Source organism: Strigops habroptila, chromosome 1, assembly GCF_004027225.2.
Source record: "Strigops habroptila isolate Jane chromosome 1, bStrHab1.2.pri, whole genome shotgun sequence".
NCBI classification, from domain to species: domain Eukaryota; kingdom Metazoa; phylum Chordata; class Aves; order Psittaciformes; family Psittacidae; genus Strigops; species Strigops habroptila.
The window spans coordinates 28,752,514-28,774,609 of record NC_044277.2 but is presented as its reverse complement, the minus strand read 5'-3'; the positions used below and the strand labels follow the sequence as shown (position 1 = coordinate 28,774,609).

At 37.3% G+C, this 22,096-nt stretch overlaps 1 protein-coding gene across 3 annotated transcripts in view; it reads right to left on the bottom strand.

Annotated features, from left to right (window-relative positions):
• Nucleotides 1-3,818: 3,818 nt before the first annotated feature.
• Nucleotides 3,819-22,096, bottom strand: part of SNX16 (sorting nexin 16) — a 29,023-nt gene continuing 10,745 nt past the window's right edge. For 2 of the 3 annotated variants that reach the window (XM_030477591.1, XM_030477599.1), the window contains 5 exons: nt 18,613-18,761; nt 13,312-13,381; nt 8,398-8,534; nt 5,909-6,025; nt 3,819-5,650 (listed from right to left, as the gene is read on the bottom strand). In XM_030477591.1, coding sequence (XP_030333451.1) covers nt 5,542-5,650; nt 5,909-6,025; nt 8,398-8,534; nt 13,312-13,381; nt 18,613-18,761 — 582 coding nt within the window. In that variant the 3' untranslated portion in view covers nt 3,819-5,541. The remainder of the gene's footprint in view (nt 5,651-5,908; nt 6,026-8,397; nt 8,535-13,311; nt 13,382-18,612; nt 18,762-22,096) is intronic. The other variant, XM_030477608.1, reaches the window with a different exon arrangement.

The window sequence follows — 22,096 nt, the reverse complement described above, 5'->3', positions numbered from 1 at the left end:
AAAGCTTAGAAGGGGTAAAAAGGAGAAAGGTCTCCATGAAGATTGTGTTGAAATCCATGAAAACATAGGTTGGAGTACTACTCCTGAAGGTTTAACAAAGGGCTGTGCAGAGCCTGCTAACTTCCCTTAAGACAAAGGAGACTCAGCCAGCACTGGGAGTTGAGCCCAGAATCCCATTTGTAAGGGCAGTGCTCTAATGAGATGAGCAACAACACCCGCTGGCAGGAGACCCAGGCTGGTGGTTTCTGCACTGTGGGGAGTGATCTCTTCTCTGATGATGCATGTTCCTGTCTCCTGAAGCCAAAGGCTTCAGCTCTGGCTAGCAGTGACAGCACTTTTGAGTGCTAAATTATTATTCAAGTTTACCACTCCCACTTCCAAGTCTCCTCTTTCTCCAAGCCACTGCTTGCAGTTCGGGATCTTTACAAGCCATACCAGAACTCCAGCCTGGGCTGGATGCTGCGGTACCCTTAATGAGACAGTAAAGGCACAAGTCACATGAACAGGGTCAGGAAGAGGGTGAGGATCTGTGCCACACACGAGACAGATGCATTGCAGACTACTTTTCTGCCTATTGGTTGGAGGTTAAAGGTATAAAAAGAGAGCAGCTTTGCCAGTTGAGCTAGAACATCATAAGCTTTCCTGTATTATAATTTTACCATCAGGTGCTGTTCTGTTGCAGAAAGACTTCATGCTAACATTGTTCATTATCGGTCAAGTAAGAATGACCTACACATCAGGCTTTTTGATATATCCAGCTAAACAGAATTACATTTGAGGACCTGGTAATTTTTGCCATTTGTATAGCTCCGTTTGTATACCTCACCGTAATAGAGAGAAACGCTTGTCTTTTAGAAACACCCTATCTGTGCACATCCTGTGCTCTGGGCAGCCAAAATGTAACACCGACTGACCCTTGTTAAACAGAATCCTTCAATACGAGTATCACTTTATGATGCTGATAAAAATTGTAGTTTCAGGCTTTAAAATGTGCCCACCAGAATAAAAATATGTTCCATATGTGATGTATGTAGTTATGCTTGGACACATCTCGTGACAGCCTTTTTCTGACTCTGGAACAACTACCAGAACAGTTCTGACTTCATCAACCCGAGGAGAAATTTCAAGAGAAACATTTCCTGTTCCAGTATAACACGCACGATAAACAACTGGAGAACAATCTATAAACTAATGTGGGATATAGATGGCAAACAGTCACTGGTACACTAAGGGGGATGACATTTGTCACTAAGAATACAGTTGCATCAGAAACAAAAGTCACTCTTTGAAAGAAGATTGGAAACCTTTAACAATAGCCTTAGCTCAGTCGTTTTCCTTGCAACACACAACATGAGAAGGACCGTATACAAAAGGTCACCCTTTGAAACAAGGCGAGGATCAAGGTTACCAGGAGGGACTGCACAGAAACATTAGTGCTGTGAATGATAAACCTTGGAAAGTGGTTTCTGAATGGGTTGAGATAACACAGAACCTAAATCACCCACAACACAGAAACCAACATTTAGTGGAGAAGCAATTCTGGTGAGCAAATGATTGAATGAATTTTCACTTTCAAAAGGGAAAAAATCCTCAAGTGCAAACTACAGACAAGGCAAGTCCCTCTCTCCCATTTGCCTTTCCCACTCCCTCTGCCATCTTTTCCTTCAGCTAGGAGGTTGGGATCCTATGCATTTAAAATGCGATGAAAATGATAAATAAAAATGTAGAACAAGAGATTCCCCTGGTCAGTACATGGGCTGCTCATCCTGAACACAAACTGTTGAAGAGAGACATGTTTTGGAGAGAGCTGCACGACCAGTCCTCCAAGATCAAAGGGAAAAAAACCAGTGGATGTGAGGATGTAGTTCAGTTACCCCGACATCCCTTAAAGCAAGTCCTATTCCTTACAGGAAAAGTACATGTCCAGCTTTAAATGTTGGCTCTGTCTGGCAATCTGAATGTACTGATCTCTGGGACAAAGATTTAGCTGAAATATAGAAAGGAATGATAAGAAGAAAGACCCCTAGACCTGGTATTCTGTAAAAGGAGTGCTTCCTACAAGATTCTTCCCTTCCTTGGTGATTCCTGACCTTGGACTACTTACCTGTATTGTCTGACATTTCTTAAAAGAAATGAGAAGAAATGATTGCAGCAGCAGCAACTTGAGAGCGTGACTCTTCAGAATTCCTCCTCCAGCGTGTATTAGAGCCAGTTGTAGTGTAGAAAACCCCCCAAGCCAAACAAAACCACCTAAAACTTCCTTCAGAAAGTTGCATTTCTTATCAGCTCTACTAGAAATGAAAATAGCATAATTGCTATTGCTTCAGAGCTACATTTCATTGAAGGAACAGAAACCACAGAGTGAAAAATCAAACTACTTCATGGTCTACTCAGAGGCACAGAGTGAAACCAATTTAGGACAGACAGAGCCTAGAGCAGGAGCTTTCCATGTCCCTTTTCCCTGCAACTATGACCATTGCAACAGTCCCATTGCATCTCTTTGTTGCTTAACACAAGGAGGTGAGGACAATAGCCTACTGTAAAACACCCGGTGGAAGCTGTTCTCTCCTACAGCTGTCAAGTGCAGTTTGGTGAATTAGTTCCTTTCCTCAAGCTGGTTCAATGGGACTGTTGTACTCACAGAAACCAGTGGTTGTCACAGTGGGAAAGGTATGAAGTGGGAGTTTTATAGGCACTCATTCTTGGGTCAATACTAGTCAGCATTTTAATTGATTTAGGAGTCTACAAATCAAAAGCTGAAAAGTGGCACGGGCAGACTGCAAGTGCTTTGGAGGAGAAAAAGTCCTGCCAGATTATTAAATTTAAGATGCATTTAAAGATTTAAACCAGTAAGGTTAAGCTGGAAACAATGTATTAAAATCTAACGCTAAGGGAAAAACCAACATTGTAAACCAGTGGCTTATCTATTAAGACAATTACCTTTGGAATGATTTAGCTACAACAGAAAAGAACAAAGTGCAATTCTTGTAATTAGCTCACTCTGCTACAATTCCAGTGTGAATCCTCCTCTGCTCATTGTGGAGAACATAGAACTGCACTGTCACATTCTCATGAATGAAATAATTGAAAGTTGGCTTCTTCTGAACTCAAACTGCAACAGTGAGTGAAATGAGAAGGAAGTGGATGGAAAACAGTGCCAGAATGGAAGCAAATGCACCAGAAAAAATTCAATATGGGATGAACTCCCCTTGATCAGAGTGTTCAAAGCCACCGTGGGTTGTACACCTCAAAATGTGCATGTCCTTTTGGGGTGGGGGGGAAAAACCATGTATTAACCAGTAACACAGGCCAAGCGATACCACACGGCTGCTGAACAAATTCACATTTTTCAGCTCAGTTTCATTAAAAATCAAGGTCCCCCTAAACATGTCTATTCATGTTATTAAATATTCTGGATCAGCAGAATATCTTATAGCCTTAAAGACAGAGCACAACAAAATTTCTGTTCCTTTGTTGTCTCATGACTAAACTCTAAGTTCTATTAATGTTTTCTTTAGTGACTAGGTTTACAGATTTACCTGAAGTACTTCAGAAATGCCTAGCATGTATGACTCAAGCACCTTTTCAGTATTTTAAAAAGATTTATAGAATCACAGAATCGTTTGGGTTGGAAGGGACCTTAAGATCATCCAGTTCCAACCCCCTGCCATGGGCAGCAACACCTCCCACTAGACCAGGCTGCTCAAAGTTCTGTCCTTATGTTCTGCAGTTTTACCTTCCCTCCAAACACTGTTTTAATATACACAGTTCAATCTTCTTTTCAAATATGTGACACTTGACAAAAAAAAATTCATGAATTCTCAATAAGGTGTCAAAACTTTATTGAGTTCACTCAACATCTGTGAGGATTCATGTAGAATATAAAAAAAAGATCAGTTCCTTTTTAATCTTCAACAGAAGTACAGTAAGTTTTCTGGTGTCATTACAGCATTCTCATTCGTTTTCATGCAGCCATTTTTGGTACAAACAGAACGCAGACCAAAGAGTAACTGTAGGAAATCACTGAGGTAAGAAATGTCTCTTTCTAATAGTATTTTTATCCTTTACTAGACAAGGCATTGAATGTTTTTTTCCTACAATGGAAAAAAGAAGACAGGTGTTTTATCCATAGCTTTATTTCACCAGGAAGGTTTATACAGTTCTGCATAAAGGTCATTGTATGCACAGCCTGAAGTACAAAGCTCCCTTTGAAAACTCCAGCACAAAGACACTGCATATTGACAACATAAAACGGCAATGTGCGTGGTATAGGGCAAAAAAAAAAAAAACAGATTAAAACAAACAAGCATTCTTCCTATTGGAAAAGCAGAATAAAACAAGGCACTTTCAGTAAATAAGTGAAGAACAGAAACAAGCTGTATCAAAGGTTCCACAGCACTGACCCAGAGCACTGTAACAAAATTCTGCAGTAATGAACAAGTAAAATATAAAAAGGCACTACATAATCCTCTCCCTGCAACTCCCCTTTCTCAACCGATTAGCCAACTGAACTTGGCACAATGGAGTTTTAATTATAAAGTGCATCTCCTGTCTTAATACATTTTGAAAAATAGGCTATAGAACACATGTAGAAATATCCCCATGTGTACAATATATTGAAACAAAAACACATTGCAACTAGATTCAATCTAGTTATGAACTGTGCAGGAAAAAAATATGGCTTCTTTACAAGTCTTTCAATAACCTCCATATAATCTGGACTATTTTTAAACAAACATGAATGCATTAGCAAGATGGTAAGAGGTAGTGTTCCAAGTAAAAGGCAAACTCACCAATTTTATTGTTACACGGGTATATAGCAAAGGTATCCCAGATTTTCAAAGCAGCATTACCAAACAAAAGTATTACAGCATGCTCTCTTGGGATGAAAATACACAGTGTTTTGGGGGGTCTCATATTAGTTCCTTCAGCAAAAATGACCAGGCTTTTAAAAATGTCCAACTATAATCCCATTTTGTAAGTACTCTTCTCTTGGTACTGTCAGGTTTCCTATTGCATTGCGTTAAAATTTCCAGAGAAATATTCTTCAACTTTAGAATTTAAAACCAACATATTCTACACTCTTATTAAACAAAAGATGAGTCTGCTTTTACTTCAACAAGCATTAATTTATGGCTATAAGAATACAAAAACACACATACCAAACAGATGAACACATCAAGTGTGTCACATCAGTGGCAACAGATAACATGCTAGTTAGATGTTTGGTGATTCAAGGTGAAGCTTTTGTCACCCCGCTAGGAAAGTCAGCCAAATTGTGTATGTACACTATCTAAACTTTAGCTGATTTTAGCCCTTATTAGACTTTAATATATTAAATATATAAAGGCTAGATAAAAACTGAAATCAAAGCAGCAATGGGTATATTTCTTATGTTAATAATTTGTAAAGATTTATGTAAACATTCAATATGTGCATTCTTGCTCTTTGCTGTAAATTCTTCACAGCTACTCTATACCCCTACCCAAAGAGTATGTCCCAAACATGAAGCTTTCCCAGGTACCAGCAGCTGCTACCGATCTATTCTTCCTCATCAGCAGTATATGCTACTTCAGCGACTTCAATTTCTGGTACAGAGTTTTCAGGCAAAGAGCCACTCCAGCATGCATCATGGTTCTCTTTATCTGAGCTGCAACAACAGATCAATAAGCTTTGCCACATGGAAACTAGTATGATTCTCCATAGTAATTTCATGCTGTCAATCCACAAAACATTTATAAAGCTTGTTCAACTTATCACTTATTCCAGATCTAAAATTATCCATCCTGAGGGCCTTTATGCAGCAGAGAGGTCCTCAGCATGTGCAGAATTCATGCAAGACCAAACATTTAAAAACATACTTTAAAAAAGAAAAAAAAAAGATTATAAATAAAATAATAGCATTTACCAGCTGTCCTCACCCAGGGTACCCTGGTCTGCTTCTACTGCAGAAGACTCCACCTCACCACTGCACTCACTTCCTTCTCCTGACATTTGACGAGTCATTTTTCCTAAAGATAAATCCCTACGACAAATAAGAAGAGAGTACCACCAGTCCACACGGCAAACATTCATCACTGAAAAGCTGTTTGATTAATTTTAAACTTTGCAGTTTCTGGGAACCTATCAATCTCACTCCTACATGCTCCATTTCTTTTATTACTACAGGGATGCAGGTCTTGCACTGGATAGCTATTTAAACAGTTTATTTGCTCCAGCTGCTTATTCCTAAACTAAATTAAATCCTCTGGTTGCATCACAATTTAATAGCTTTACAAAGTTCAAGTCCCAGAGGAGTGGTTATGACTTTAGGTAAGAAATTACATGCAGATGACCTAAGCCACACACATGTTGCCTAAACGGCAGAAGGATTACAGCCAAAACACAGTCAGAAGGAAGAAAGCCAGGATGACAAAAAGATTTCTTCAACAATTTCCCGAGTTTCTCATTGTAACTTTATAGAGTCACATATTAAATTTCAGAGCAGTACATTTTCCTATTAATAATCAATGGGAAGTTGTGAATGCTCCATCCCTGAAAGTGTTCAAGTCCAGGTCGGATAGGGCTTTGAAGAACCTGGTCTAGTGGAAGATGTTCTTGTCTGTGGCAGGGGGCTGGATCTAGGTGAACTGTAAGGTCCCTTCCAATCCAAACCATTCTGTGATTCTATGCTCAAGACAGTAACTTTTTCTTAACAGCAACACATACATTGGCAGCCTGACTCACCTGTCTACAAACAGAAATATGGGTGTGCAAAATTAAAAAAAAAAAAAGTTTCCAAAGTATTGCTCTGTGTGGAAAACATACATCAATTTAGTGCTGAACGCTGCCATCTGAATTGGAAAAAAAAGCTTGTGAACAATTTTGCTTTGAAAGTGATACTACTATATTCCCCCCTTTTTAAAATTACTCTAACTACTACTGTTGCTACAGTTTCACTTTAATGCATGCATTTTAAGTAATACCTCAACAGTATTCTCTAACATGATTACTGGCCTATGTTTGGGCCAAATCCAGCATATGTAAAGGACTACACGTCTGATGCCTTGTTTGACTGTCCCCTCCTACCTCACATACATTTTAGATACCTGGCCTTAAGAACACATACGCAGAAGATCCTTAATTCTTTTGGGCCATCAGATCAAAATTCCACTTCAGTGAGGCCAAAAAGAGATCTTTTTATTTTGTGTGAAACTGCCATCAGACAAACAGAAGTTCTTAAACAAGGATCATGGGTTTACTTGGTAACTTTTACAACTAAAAATCACAGTTATTTTCCATCAAGACTTCAGACACTACTTGGCTGACTTTCAATAATTTTAAATGTCTGGGAAACTTGCAGGGTGTTTGTGTTCAGGGAAAGCACTAAAAAAGTCTTTTTTTGCTAATCATGCCTTTTTATTTTATTTTAGTCTCACAAAATTTCCTATCATGGTGTTTTAGCCAAATGCAAGTTCTCTCATTTTTATTGACTATTCCACTATTTAAGCCAGCATTAAGTCATAACTTCATCATGAAACAGGGAAAGTAATCTTTCAAATGTAATTACTTGCCTTCAGGAGCAAGTAACAAGCTGAACATGGTATGCCGATCAAAATCTTCAACAAGCCACAATTCCATTTAAATCCTTTCCCAAATGTAGTTCACTTAAACCTTACATCCAAAGATGTGATTTCTTAGACCTGGATATGCTAGACTCAAAACCCCAAGCAGTATTAAAATAACTTCTAAAGGGACCATGAGAATTTACTTCTTTGCTAAGGAAACCCCACAATGACTCATTCAGTAGGTCTGACAGGACACTGAATAGCCCAACATCAACTCCCTGGGCCTGCTACAAAATTTAGCAGACTGGTACCATAAAAAGTTTTATAATAAACTCTACCATTTTTAGCTTGGATTTAAATGGACAATCTCCAGCACTACTTAAATGCTATTGGCAGCATCATTCCAGGCAATTCAGAATAGCTAGAGACATTGACAAAGACATAGAATCACCTGATCACTAAGTTCTGTCAAAGCTTTGAGCACAGGCACAATTTTGTAACTCAAAGCAATTTTTCCACTGATCTCATCTCTAGCAGGGCATTTCACATACCCAACATTTCAAAGGCAGAATAGGATCTTTGCTTTATCCTTACAGGACTTAAAGCATTAGGAAACATAATCCCAATTACTTTATAGGGAAAAGATGGGACAACAGCTTCTCAGTCATTTGTACTAACAACGGCTTTTTAGCCAGCATACCAGAAAGAGCCTACTGAAAATACTGTTTTGTGTGTGGTTTCGTAGGGAAAATTGTTTCCAAAGAATACAGTTAAAGCTGGTGCTTGTGACTATATAGATAAAACATCTTCATGGAAAGAAACTCCTAGAATCCATGACATCTCTACATACCTAATTCTTCTTTCAACAGCATCTATATGAAGTTGCTTTTCATGTAGCAGTTTCTTCAGTGACTCAACCTCCTTTTGTTTTTCAAGCAGTTCTTTTTGTAGACGGTAATTTGTTTCCTCCAGAGTTTCACAGAAAGCCTAAAAGACAAATTTAAGAACATCTTCCTTTTAATTTCAGTGGACTGTCTTTATTGATTTTCCTTTAGAAATATCAACCTGTAACAGAATTGTAGCCACTTTTCTTTGTATTTCTTTGTATTACTGTAAAGAGCTATATAAACTTTATAAAAAAAAAGTTCTGTCATCAATAAAACAATGCTGCTTTGTTTTGAACAATGAATTTATTATGCTAAACTGCAACACAAATACTTTATTGCCTTATTTGTTTGTCTCACAAGAGAGACTTTAGAAAGAGGCTTCTCGCCTTTTCATGTGCAGTCCCTTATTTTGAACCTTGGTAATGTTGCACCTATATGGACCATCAGCTGACCTCCCTACTCCCTTTTCCCCTCACATAAGCTTTCCTTTCACATGACTGGAAGTCAATTTTAAAGCATTTAATTATTCCGAAGATGCTAAAAGTATTAGGATAAAGTGCATGTTCCTCCCTTGTTTTACAGTTCTGCACCAAACACCTGTTACTAATATGAAATCATTAGTTGGAAGACCAATACAAAACCATTTTGAAATGAAGCGCTAACAACACTAACTACTCAACCATGATAAGTATGTTGTGTTACCCTGCTGAGCATGACACGTGTATACAGTACACCCTGACAAATTTGACCAGTGAGCAATCTCAGAACTTAAATGTGAAGAACCAATGTGTAATGCGGCATCCACCGAATGCAGGAAGTGACAGAAGCATTGGCTCAGAGCCTCTATTACTGGAAACAGCAAGTCTACCAACAGTAATGGCAGTTCTGATTTAATAATTTACATATTCTCACTAAATAAGACTCATGTGGGAGGCTTTGTTGGCTTAACATTACATGCAACTAACTACTAATTCACAGAGTCCACCAAATATAAACATTTTATATGAGCTCAGTTAAGAACAATATTGTTAAGACACTGTTTTCCTAAAGTTTGAAACTGAGCTACAAACATCAAGATATCATTCTTCGTTTTAACTGAAGCAGACTTACCAACTTCTTAAAAATGTTAGGTTTTCCTGTAATTACAGAATTAAAAAAAAAATAGTGCTTTTCAATCCAAAAACCATTTTGATTTTTTTTTGCATTGAGTTCTAATTTATTTTATTGACTCAGATAGCAAATTTATCTTTGTTGCCAGGCATTGAAGACCAACCATCAGTTAAACCACAGCTTTATTCTCATCTACTAGAGCCAAGAACATGTGGCATGGAATTCATTCTTCACACAGCATTTTTTGTGATTGCTTTAGCAATGAGTCTGGTTAAACAGTCATCCTGTTTCATCCAAGCCAATTAAGTGACTTCTAGTGTATTTTGTAAAACTATTAAGGTTGCTGGTGCCCTAACTGAAAGGTAACCATTATTTCCTTAACAATATAATTAAATTATATCATTTCTACTTTTAGATTTATGCACATGCAAATTTCCCTATTCACAGAATAAAAAAAAAAAAAATTCCACAGGTCTTCATTTTTCTATACAAGAACTGAACAAAACCTTTTGTAAAAACTCATCTCTAGTTGCGATCTGTGTATCAGCTGCCCAAGGAAAGGAAGTCGCTGTTCAAAACTGAGTAAGAAAACATCAGCATATTCTGAAGGAAGCCGTAACAGCAGAAAGGTGAACCAAAGCTGAAGAAGACCTATCAGGAAATTGTGTGTTATATTGCTCCTTGAAGAGCTGAACACCTGGAGTCTGTACAATTCTAATACCCAGGTGGGACTGATTTTCCCTTTAAGTCCTGAAAGAGTAACAGAACTAGGACAGCTGGAAAAGAGCTTTGTTTCCTTCTTCAGTGGATCATGAAACACAGATGGCTGGGAGAGGACCTGTGGAAACAGTCACCAAAGGTATGATGCCAAAAAAAAAAAAAAAAAAAAAAAAGGAAAAAGAAAAAGAGATTATAATGTTTACATTTCTGTAAGGTCTAATTGATCTAATTGATTTCTAATGGGGGAGGTACCTGTATTCCTCCCTAAAAAGATAAAAGAGATAAATATGTGTTGTCCCTTTTTGAACTGGAGTAACAGAATAGACATAAACCAAAATGAAGATATCCATATTTTGCATTTTGCAGTTCTTTTTATGGTAACAGTAAGGCAAAACAGAAGTGATTTTTGTGATACCTTTAAAAATGAACTCCAGGAATACGTACATGAACCACAGTGCTTGTCCTGTACTTGCGCATTGTTTGGGGGGAAGAAAAAGGCAAGGGATGGACATACATGCTCTCTGATATGTAGGAGTTCAGGATCCCTAACAGGCAGGAGCAGGGCAAAAAGCAGGACAACCATGGATTTCAGGTGAGAAGATTTCAATCTCCTCAGAAGTCTGCTTGGAAGGAAGAAGCCATAGGAGAACAGCTGTCTAGAAGAGCTAGTTGCTATTCAAGCATCACCACCTTCAAGCTCAATAAGGGTCCAGATCAACCAGCAGGAAGTCAAGCAAAGGTTTCAAGAGGCCTGTATGGATGAGCAAGAAACTCCTAACTCAACTCAGACCTAAAAAGCCAGGGTACTAGTGGTGGAAGCATGGAGAGGTTACCCAGGAGAAGTACAGGGCTGCTGTCTGCTCTTACAGGGATAGGGTTAAGAAAGTGAAGGCCAACCTGGAGCTGAACCTGGCAAGGCATGTGAAAAGAAAAAAGAAAGGATTCTACAAATATGTAATTAACAAAAGGAAGACCAATGAAACCATGAACCTGCTGCCAAATTGAGTGGGTGAACTTGTGACAAATCACAGCGAAAAGGTTAAGGTACTTGATGCCATCTTTGCCTGTCTTCCTTGTTAAGACCAGCCTTCATGAACCCCAGATGTCTGCAACCAGAGGGAAAGACAAGGAAGGGCAAGACAAACTTACCCTCACTGTTGGGGGACAAGATAAACTGGACATACTTAAGTCCATGGGGCCTGACAGGTTGCACCTGGGAGTGCCGAGGTGCAGGCGGGGAGGGAGCTGGCTAAGCTCCAGCTTGTTGTCCACCAGGACCTCAGGCCTCATGATTCAAATATCAAGATTAAAGATAATTAAAGGACTTGAGCATCTTTCATGTGATAAAGAGGAGTGAGCTGGAACTCTTAGTCTGGAGAAGAGAAGGCTTGGGGTAATCTTATCAAGGGAGAGAACGAAGAAGAGGGAGCCAGACTCTTCTCAGTGGTGCCCACTAACAGGACAAGAGACAATGGGCGCAAATTAAAACCCAGGAAATTCAATCTGAAAACACAAACCACTTTTTTACTGCAACAGTGATCAAACACTAGAGCAGGCTGCACAGAGAGGTTGTGAATTCTCTGCAGAATATTCAAACCTGACTGGACATGGTCCTGGGCAACTTGCAGCAGCTGACCATGCTCAAGCAGAATCATAGAATAGTTAGGGTTGGAAAGGACCTTAAGATCATCTAGTTCCAACCCCCCTGCCATGGGCAGGAACACCTCACACTGAACCATGTCGCCCAAGGCTCTGTCCAGCCTGGCCTTGAACACCGCCAGGGATGGAGCATTCACAACTTCCTTGGGCAACCCATTCCAGTGCCTCACCACCCTCACTGTAAAGAACTTCTTCCTTATATTTAACCTAAACTTCCCCTGTTTAAGTTTGAAGCCAATACCCCTTGTCCTACCACTACGGTCCCTAATGAAGAGTCCAAGAAGGACTGGACTAGATGATCTCAAGAGGTCCCTTCCATCCTCAACCACTCTAATAAAGTGAGGTATGCCTTGGAGACCAGAATTTTATGACAGCTGTCTCTAGCAACTTTACAAAATTGGTTAATAGCCAAAGCTACAACAGCACAGCTATTTTAATAGTTTACCTAAATTCCTGTGGTGGAAGAATAACCCTGAGATTTCACCACTGTACACATAATCAAAATATCAATGAAAGCAGCACTTAAATTTCTTACTTATCTGAACAAATAATTCCTGTAATTTTTATCAATTTTCATCGACTTAAATAGCTATGATGAAAAATGTTTGTACAGAAATAAAATATGAGCTTGTAACACAAAAAAATCCTCAAATCCTTCAGTTATACACAGTAATGTAACAAGAGCCAAGGCACTCCCACTTGCATGCGAAGCAAAGTGGTAAATATAAATCTAGATGAAGGAGTACCACTTAACATTCTACAGTATTAACAAGGTATGTGCAATTCTAAAACATTCATATTCTATAGAGCAAGAAAACTAAGACCACTTGTTCTAGACAGGCTTGACACAGCTTTGCATGCCAGTGAAATCTGCTTCTCATAAAACAGGCTGCAGCATACAGTATTATTTGTTCAGTGTGCTCATACACATGTTGAAAGGCTGCTGCTTTACTACACTACTTGACACTACTAAATAGAACACTTTTTCGTAGTCAGAATTAATCTTTTCATTACATTTCATAGCAAGAAACATTTTACTGCAAGACCTGAAGTCTAAGCTGTAGGCATTGAGACAATGTGTTGAATGTAAACCTACAAAACCCATCTTTATGTTCAGTAGTTGCCTTAAAAACAAGTTTCACCCACTGGTCATAAAAGGCAACAAGGAAGAGATCACAGCCTGGGACAGGGATGGAGTACAAAAGTCAAAGATCATAGTGTGCACCAATAATTAGACTGTCAGTTTTAGAAATACATTTATTTCCAAATTTTTCTGATAAAATAGAAAATAAAGTGTTCCATTCCCTACCGCTCAGCAGATTTTACAATATTCTATCAACAACAACTGCCTTTTGCATTCTGCTTTTATCATGCTACATAGCACTTACCCTGCTCTCTTCTAGACTGTCAAAAGGACCTGGAGGATCATCCAGACAAAGAAATTCTCTCACTGCAAGGCTTTAGCAAAAAAAAAAGAGTGTGAATTACTTGAAGTATTAAAAAAAGCAACAACACTTAAATACGATCATACAAGGGCAGTATTTCTTTACGGAACACAAGCATCTCTCCTCAGATTTACTCCTAAGCATTCAAAATAAAGTTAACAAACTATTAAATCTCTTAAGACTGTGACTTAAGTTACACAGGTACAGTTAAGAGTTTATCTAATTTGTCAATTTAGAACATGATTTTTCAAATAATCATAAAATTTGTTGCTACATTACAACTGAAAAGCAAGTTTATCACTTTGGTATTAAAGAGATTTGAAAAATAAATGTTAGAAGATGGATGAAAAAAGTGTGCTGCTAAAATCCACACACAAATCCCTAAAGGAAATATCAGTGGAACTAAGCATTGGCACTAAAACATGCTTATGTGTCTCCATTTTGCTAAGATCATAATCCATTGACATATACACAGTATATAATTTTTATATATACAGTATATTTTTATATATGCATATATAAAAGAATAAGTTACAAAATAATAAGTGACAAGGTTAATGTGCCATGGATATACTATACAGCCATCTCTAAACACACTTTACAAACTAATGCATTCAACTTAAAATTGTGTAACAGATGTCATTCCCCTCTGTGCAGTTTTACAAAGGCCAGAAGGAAGTATGTGTAATCCTGTGGTTTGCTACAGAGTATGTTGAGCATCTTGCTCATTCTATCTTTCAAGTTTAGAGTCCTTTTCAGAGAACTCTTCAGCATCTCCAAACATGTATTTTCTTCCACCTTTCTAAGACTTTCCTACTCTGTTGTATTCATTCTTCTATAAATAACCTCCAATCAGAACACTGTGTTCATAATTAACAAATAGTGACTTACTTGGATTTTTGTGAGTCTGCTTTCAAGTGCTTATTGCACAAGAAGATAGAGGTGAATTTTTTGGCCAATGGCTAGTGAGAATTCTTGTCTTAATATCCATTTTTACCTCATCAGCCTTTACCCCTTCCTGGAAAAAATTCTTCTATAATCATGATCATTCTTTTCCCCACTTAATTTGTATGACAAACGTAATAAAACCTTCCTTTTTTCAAGCTGCCTTTGCTGTTTTACATTAATCAAATCCATGATCTGTGCAAGCCATAGCCTAAACTTGTACTAGAAAAACAGCTTCTCCCACGTACTCAAATAAAAAAAAATCTGCTACTTAAACCAAGATTATCACTTCAATTAGCATAAAAAATGATATATGGTAACAGGTCATTACTTAAATGATTAGAAGATAACCTCAAACCAAATAAAAAGTTATTCAGGCATATAAAGTACATTTTCAAAGAGAAGAGCAGGGTTTGTTTCTTCATCTACAGTTTAATGTGAAGTGACTCTTTTGCAACATGATACTTAAGTCCATTTTTTAATGGTCGAATTGTTCTTTTCATAAAGATGCTGAAGGAACTCGCTTAAGCCTAATGTAGAAGAACTCATTATGCGGAAACACTTCTGCTTACCATTCTTCTTCAATGACTTCATCCTTATTCACATAGCTCAGTTGAAACACTTTAAAAGTATTTTGTTTCTGTATTTTGCTAGAAAATTTCTTGTGTTAATGGGTAACATTAAAATGGCATAACATGCAGTAATGCTTGTGAGAGAAAAACAAAATGTGCAGAAAAATAGATGTGCAGAAATAGTCAATCTACATATATCAACTACTTACATCAGGTCAAGCCCCCCCCCTTTTTTTTGTTTTCCCTGCAGTTGCTGCCAGAAAAGTGTCTCTCTTTCTAGTTTTCAAAACTTCTTATAATCGAAAGATGTAGATTCATTATTTTACATAAAGAGATCAAGAAACTTAAAGCTACAAGTCACTGAAAACATTGTTTCTTTACCTAAAATATTCACCTGATTGTATAAACATTCATCTGCAGTCTGCTCTGACCCTGCTCTCCCCTCCATATGCTACGTCTCTTCCTTTCATTTAACAAACAGGAGAGAATTCTGCCTCAAAAATATAATATACATCTTCTACATCATGTAACAGAGATTGTTGTACATGGTTTCTTTCTTTGCTTCATCCCATGCCAGCTGACATCCTTCTTAAGAGAGACACCAGCATTAAGAAAGGCAGCAAGGGGCAGTGCAGCACACAGGCAAGACTCAACAGCTGACTGAGTTCCTCCTTTTCAAGCTGGTTCTTACAGAGGGTGGAAGCATAGGAGAGCTGTGTCATCTATACAAAGCCAGATAACAATTCTGTTTAGCAGGTTAAACTCCTTTCTCCCACTTCGTGGGTTACATGCAATTTTCTCGAATGCATTAAACTCTGGGTGGATTTCAATTTAATCTTTCACTGAATCTTCAATACAAGGCAAAATATGAGAAGAAATACATAAAAACACAGACTTGTAATTTAGTCACCTGCCTACCATCCCATATTTTATCTTTAAACTACTTTACGATGCTAGTTTTATTAAAAAATAGGTATACCAAACGAGGTCTCCTATCCCTGAAAGGCAAATTTCCCACTGCCAATATGTTCTCAGTGATAATACAGTACATAAAGAAAATGAGACTTCTCTACAAAGAGAAAAGGCTTGTTTAGTTTTGATGTGACCCAAGCAGTCTGATGTATTCACAAAACTGTGGAAGTAAATGGAGAGCTTGTAAGGCGGAAGCAGGGTCATATGTTCACCACTGCTCATGTAAGGTGTAAATATTAATTTCCATTAATAGTAACTTCTACTCTTTGATAATTGGTTAAAAAATACCAGATGGCTCAAATCTCCCTAGTTTTAATCACTTCCCAAGGGATCCAGGCCTTTCATAGATCCAAACAATTAAACAAAAGCTGTACCAACAGGTCACAGAGTTTTTTAATAATCTTCATGCAGAGCCTTACACAGCCAAGATCAGAATTTTCCTCAAAAACATGTTTCAATTAACTACCTGTTCATTAACCAAAATATAAACTGATTCCACATGTACTTAAATTCCCTCTTGTATCCGATGAGCAATACAGTCCAAAAGTTTTGTGAGCCTTTTTCCCTTAAATCATGAACTATTTTGTCCAGTATCGACCACTATCAAGATACCAACAAGCTAGCTGAAATGCCAAACTAGCTGCAACAACATGAAGCATAAAGGTTTCAGATCTATTCAAGCCAACTAAAAGTCCATCCTGCTCACTAGTCTGTCTCCAGCAACATAACACAAGTGACATTTAATTCCTTTTTTCGTGGCACACCTATTATTGTGTAATTTAATAATCAGGAAGTTCTTAAAGTTCTCAGCCACATATTTCATCCATACAATCATGTTTAATAGCAACTGACACAGAAATTCACAGGTTGATCCTAATTTCTTTTTGGAAACCATTTAAGCTTTCTGTCTCTGACATCTCACAATAAAGCCTCGTAATTCAGCGTGACATACGGAGAGATGACTCTGAATCATCCAAAATATTAATATTCTTTATTCGCCTTCCCTATCCCCTTGATGATTTCATACGCCCTGTTTAACAAGCCCTTTCCCAAGACAACAGACTATAGAAAACAGAACTCTTGTTGCAGGGAAACTTGTCTGTGGCTTCACCTGTTCTTGCTTGCTTTCTCTGTACTTCCAGCAGACCCTCTTTTGAAGCAGAATGCTGTGTTGTATCACTGGACTATGTGGAAGTGCAACTCAGATTCCCACAGCAGTAACTTTTTTTTTTTTTTTTCTCCTTTCAAGTTCCTCTTCAACAATTTTTATGCAACTTTTTGATTACTGCTGAACACTGAACTGATTCAGAAAACTGTAATACCACCAATAATTTTCCAGGTTGTAAGAAACAACTGAGTTTATGATTCCTTATGTATGTACTTATTGTCATTTTGCACTTCATGACATGAAAATTAACATTAGTCACTCAGTGCCTCGGAATCCTTCTACAGTACTTCAGGACCTCATTGTTCATTCCTTTGTCCAGATAATTTACAGATATTGTGAACATCAGTGTCCATAGCTGTGATCCAGCATTCCCTATGCAATATCGTGAGATTTCCATCAAACCTTCTCCCTTGCCTTTCAACCATTTTATACAAACTCCCTCAAAACTACTTGTTAGATAGATTTCCCTCTGCAAAAGACATTACTGCTTTTCCCAGTATTATTTTTATTTACCTGCTTACCACTTTGGGTTTCTTATTACAAGCAGTACTAAACGTCAGATTTAATTACTAATATCTAGTTTCCAGACTCAACAGTCAAGAGCCTTCTAAAAAGGTGCCAAATGCAGTAATACACACTCTACTAAAAAGTAAAGTAGATACAAGCATTATATGGTCTCACTCCACAGCTCAGCAATTTTACATTTTAGTTCCTTTAAAATTCTTGAGGGAATGCTGTTTGCTCTAACCAATTTCTCACTCTTTGTTTGTAACGAAGCTTCAGATGAAGACAGCTCCTCAGAGTATTTACTCAAAGAATCTCTGGTACAGCAACCTCAAATCTTTTATTTCTCATGCTGGAAAAGGTTTTTAGCATTAACTGCTCTGCCTCTAGCAACTGCTTACTAAAATTCTCTTTTGGCCTATATTAAAGTGATTTTACATTTAATTTGCCAGAATTCCACCTTTGTAAGACTTCCACTTTGTTTAAAAAAAAAGATATTGTTCAAAGAGACTTCTGCACTTTGTTGCTTAAACATATTATGTTTTTTAGACTTTAAAGCTTTTTTTGATTTGTGGATTACATTTACTTATGTAAAGCAATCTATAAAGATATTTCTATTATTTATATTTATATGATGTCATGTAAATTAAAAACCTTTAGTTTAATATGCATTTTAAGAACTAATTGCATAATAGTGTAGATACTTTCCATTATGAAAGCTTTACATTTAATCTCAATATAAATTAGCAATATATCAATTCCACGTTTAGCACAGAGAACTTCCATGTTCTAGAAGTAAACGTATTTAAGAAGTAAACATGGAATTAGTCTAATATTTTAAATATTACAGCTTTTAGCTAGTAGTTAACCATGTGAAATTTCCCTTTTTTGCTTAGGTTAAAATGGGATCAATTTAATAGGATGCTAAATAATTCACATAATGACCAAATGCATAACATGAATGTTAATGAAATTCCTTACTATGTTGCACAAAGATACACTGCTAGAGTCTAGGAGCCTATATAAGGAGTTTGGACACAAAAAAAAAAAATCCAAATCCACAAGCAAAGTTGAATCACATACCAGTTAGCAATATCTTTGTGAGCTACTAGGTTCTGAAGGAATGCTTGTAGTCCCAACTGTCGATCTTCCAAGAAGTCAGGATTATAATTATCCTTGAACCAGCGCTTTGGTGGAAGGGCCAACCGAAAGCCCGGAAACATATCTTTTAGCTGAAATAGAAATCAAAGCCAAAGAAAACCAAGAAAGAAAGTCTTGATGAAATACTGAGTTTGACACAGCACTGACTTTACTCGTTACAGGATTCTTCTGTCTTCTGTTAAGTTCAAGCACAATGTAAGTCTCAACCATAAATACAATCCAAATTATATCATAAATTATGGACACAGTTCTGCTACTTGCTGTATTGCCTTGCACACCTCTCAAATTTATCATATAAAAATAGGAACGAAAAGCTTTGCTTTGTTACTTAACATCTCTGAGTCTGCTATCTAATGCCTCTGTGTCAGTAAATATAAGAAAACTGTATGTAAGTAAAAAGTATCAGATGAGTAAGCATTTCAGTGGTGTTTCTTCTAAAGTACGCAGGGGACAGTAGGTACTATATAAATAAGTAAAAGCCATTACAGACCTACAACTCATCTTTTTTGGGAGGCTAGCAGAATAAATCACAACACTTGCATGAGGTACTTCTAGTAAAGAGTAGCTCCTTGAGCACCCAGAATATTAAAATTTCAACATGCATGGAAGTGGCTCAAACCTTGGTACTAACATGCAAAATCGTATTTTTGAGTTACGTAAAGAGTAATGGGGTATACACAATGTCAGAAATACCTAGAATGTTTCCCAATTCAGAAATTAAATATACAAATGAAGCATAAAATTATGATCGACCTGTCCAAGGATTCCAATTAATTATTTTTCTGATATACATGAAGAACAAAAAAAACATTAATGCTTTCATAAAAAACTATTTTAGATTCCTTTTCTTAGAAGGGATGCTTGACAGAAAAACCACAGAGGATTTAAAACAACAGGAAAAAGCAAACAGGTTTTACAAAATCTAATGCTCCTCCAGTTGCCACAAGAATTGTTTAAGCTTCTTCTCAAGACAGGATCAAGCCGACTTCTGTCAGGGATGTCCTGCATACATCTAATGTATTTGTATGAATGTTCTAGTGACAGGGATTCCAGAATCTGCCTTGAAAACAATTTATATAGCTGCAAGCTAATTCTTCGGTGGGTGTCTTGATTTTTGCATGGCAAAATTTTAGCCTTCTGACAATAAATTTTATTTAACTACTCTTCATGGACTCGTGGAAAATAACAATTAGCAGCTCTTACAGCAGATTAAGTTTTAAAAAAGGTAGCTATAAAGTCTCTACAGAGTATAAAGGAAGAGCTACAAGAGGGGATCACCCTTGCTCATAAGTACCATTTCACAGTATAAGAAGGGAGGTTTTTTTAACATCACAAGTATTGTGTATTAGCCCATTAGTATTGTATATAGCCCATGATAACTACTAGTTCCTAATTTATGGAATGGTTTGTCAAAATGTTGCTCCTTATCTCTGCATTTAATTATATATGTTTTCCTCTTACAAATTCATCCTGATAGTAGACTCTTTTTGATATTTTTAAGTTTAGCTTTGCTTACCCACAGTTCCATCATCTCTTACTAAGTTATCATTAATACCCCGCACATGTAAGCATTCTCTATGCTCCATACACCCTCTTAAGTTAATGAAATACTGAACAGAACTGAACCCAGGAAAGAAAACAAAATGAATTCCTATGTTAGTTGTAGAGAGGACCACAGCCAACCATTGGGAAAGCTGAGAAAGCTTTTCAACCACCAATTTCTTCTTAATGCTAATGTCACTTGTCTGGTTACACAGATCATGTAATTTACTTCTCAGGAAAGAGTATGCCTACCCACAGATTACTCCTTTTGTGGATGAAGAGAGTATGAGAAAGCTAGCTGGTGTGCACAGACTAATTTTCAACAGCACAGTCCTGGGGCATTCCTCAGACATAGCAGGAAAAACCGTGGGTCAGACAAGTTAAGCTGGCTCTGATTGCTCACTTGGATCTATCTTCTCTAGATGTCCCTCCCGTACATCACCACATGTTAGATTATACACGTCAGACGAGGCTCAGCCTCAGGTAGAAATGGTCAACTTCTTGGTTCTTCAGACTGGCCATTTCATTATTTGTTAAAAATCTCTACCAGTATAGCAATAAACTTTACAAAGTTCCTTTTCGACCATTTTTGGGGACCACAGAGTATTCTTCATATACTTCTCCAATCAACTAGATGGTCTTAAACAAAATCTATGCCTCTAGCCAAATGACTGTATTTTAGCCTTTGTCCTAACTCCTCAAATCCTGTCATGTTCCAACATCTGCTAAGATTATTTTTTTTTTTTGCTATTACAGTAAAAGACAGTGTTTCAGTCTTTGCTGTAGCATTTGCTATTTCCTTCCCATAACTTGCTCTCAAGTGATGATTTGTTATTTTACTGCCTCTTTCCCTTACTCTGCCCCTCGTGATTTAAAGAACTTTACATATTGCTCTTAGCATCCTGTGACAGTCCATCTTGCATCTCAGCACTTCTGCCTTAGTCTTTAGAAGTCTGCACTACTCCCCTTGTGCTGATCTCTATTTGTATTCTTTTTTTTTTTTTAGTTATTTTGACTTTGAGATTATTACGTAGCTGCTTCTGCACCCATACTGACAGTATCTCATCTTTCCTTTACATTCGATTACTTTGCCATCATCTTCTACTGTCTTCTTTCAGCAGGTATGGAGTTTTCATAACCTTTTAATTGCCTGAAAAGTAGATGACTGACATTCAAATAACTTGTTGCTCACACTTGAAATCTGTTCAAGTCTGAATGTGCTGCTGCACATATTTCATTCATAAAAGGAGAGTTTTGAGCTCTTTTACTCCCATTCATTTCTCTTTTATTATTGCTTCTTACTAAAAGTATTTCAGAAACTAGTGGAAGTACAAAACTTCCTAGAATCCTACAGCTACCTATTTTGCCTTCTTTATTTTCTTTGAGACATCAGGGCAAATTGCTATTACTAAGTTCTCTAGCTGATTCTGTTAGCTGAGCTGCATTCACTCATCTAGTCCTGATTTTATCTACATGTATTCCTATTGTGACACTGTTCCTATTCTCACATCTCCTCCATTTTTAGCCGCTGCCGAAGTCCAACTGTCGGTTCAGTTAGGATTAGTAAGTATATGCCTGACACTTAAAAAACATACTGCTCTTTTGTCTTTACCTGGTCTTCCTGAAAAAGCCATTCCCTCTCTTAATACTTGAAACCAATTCACATAGTGATCACAGTGACTGATTATTCAATTCAGTTGCCGTTTAATGCCCAGTTTCTATTACCATTTCAGGGAATGAATAATTTGCCACTAACCTTAAGAAGGATGGTGAGGAAAAGGTTTTATAAGATTGTATATTTCTCTTGTTTATATTGGATTTCTAAGTGATAGGGTACCGAAAAAGCTGAAAGTATACACATCTG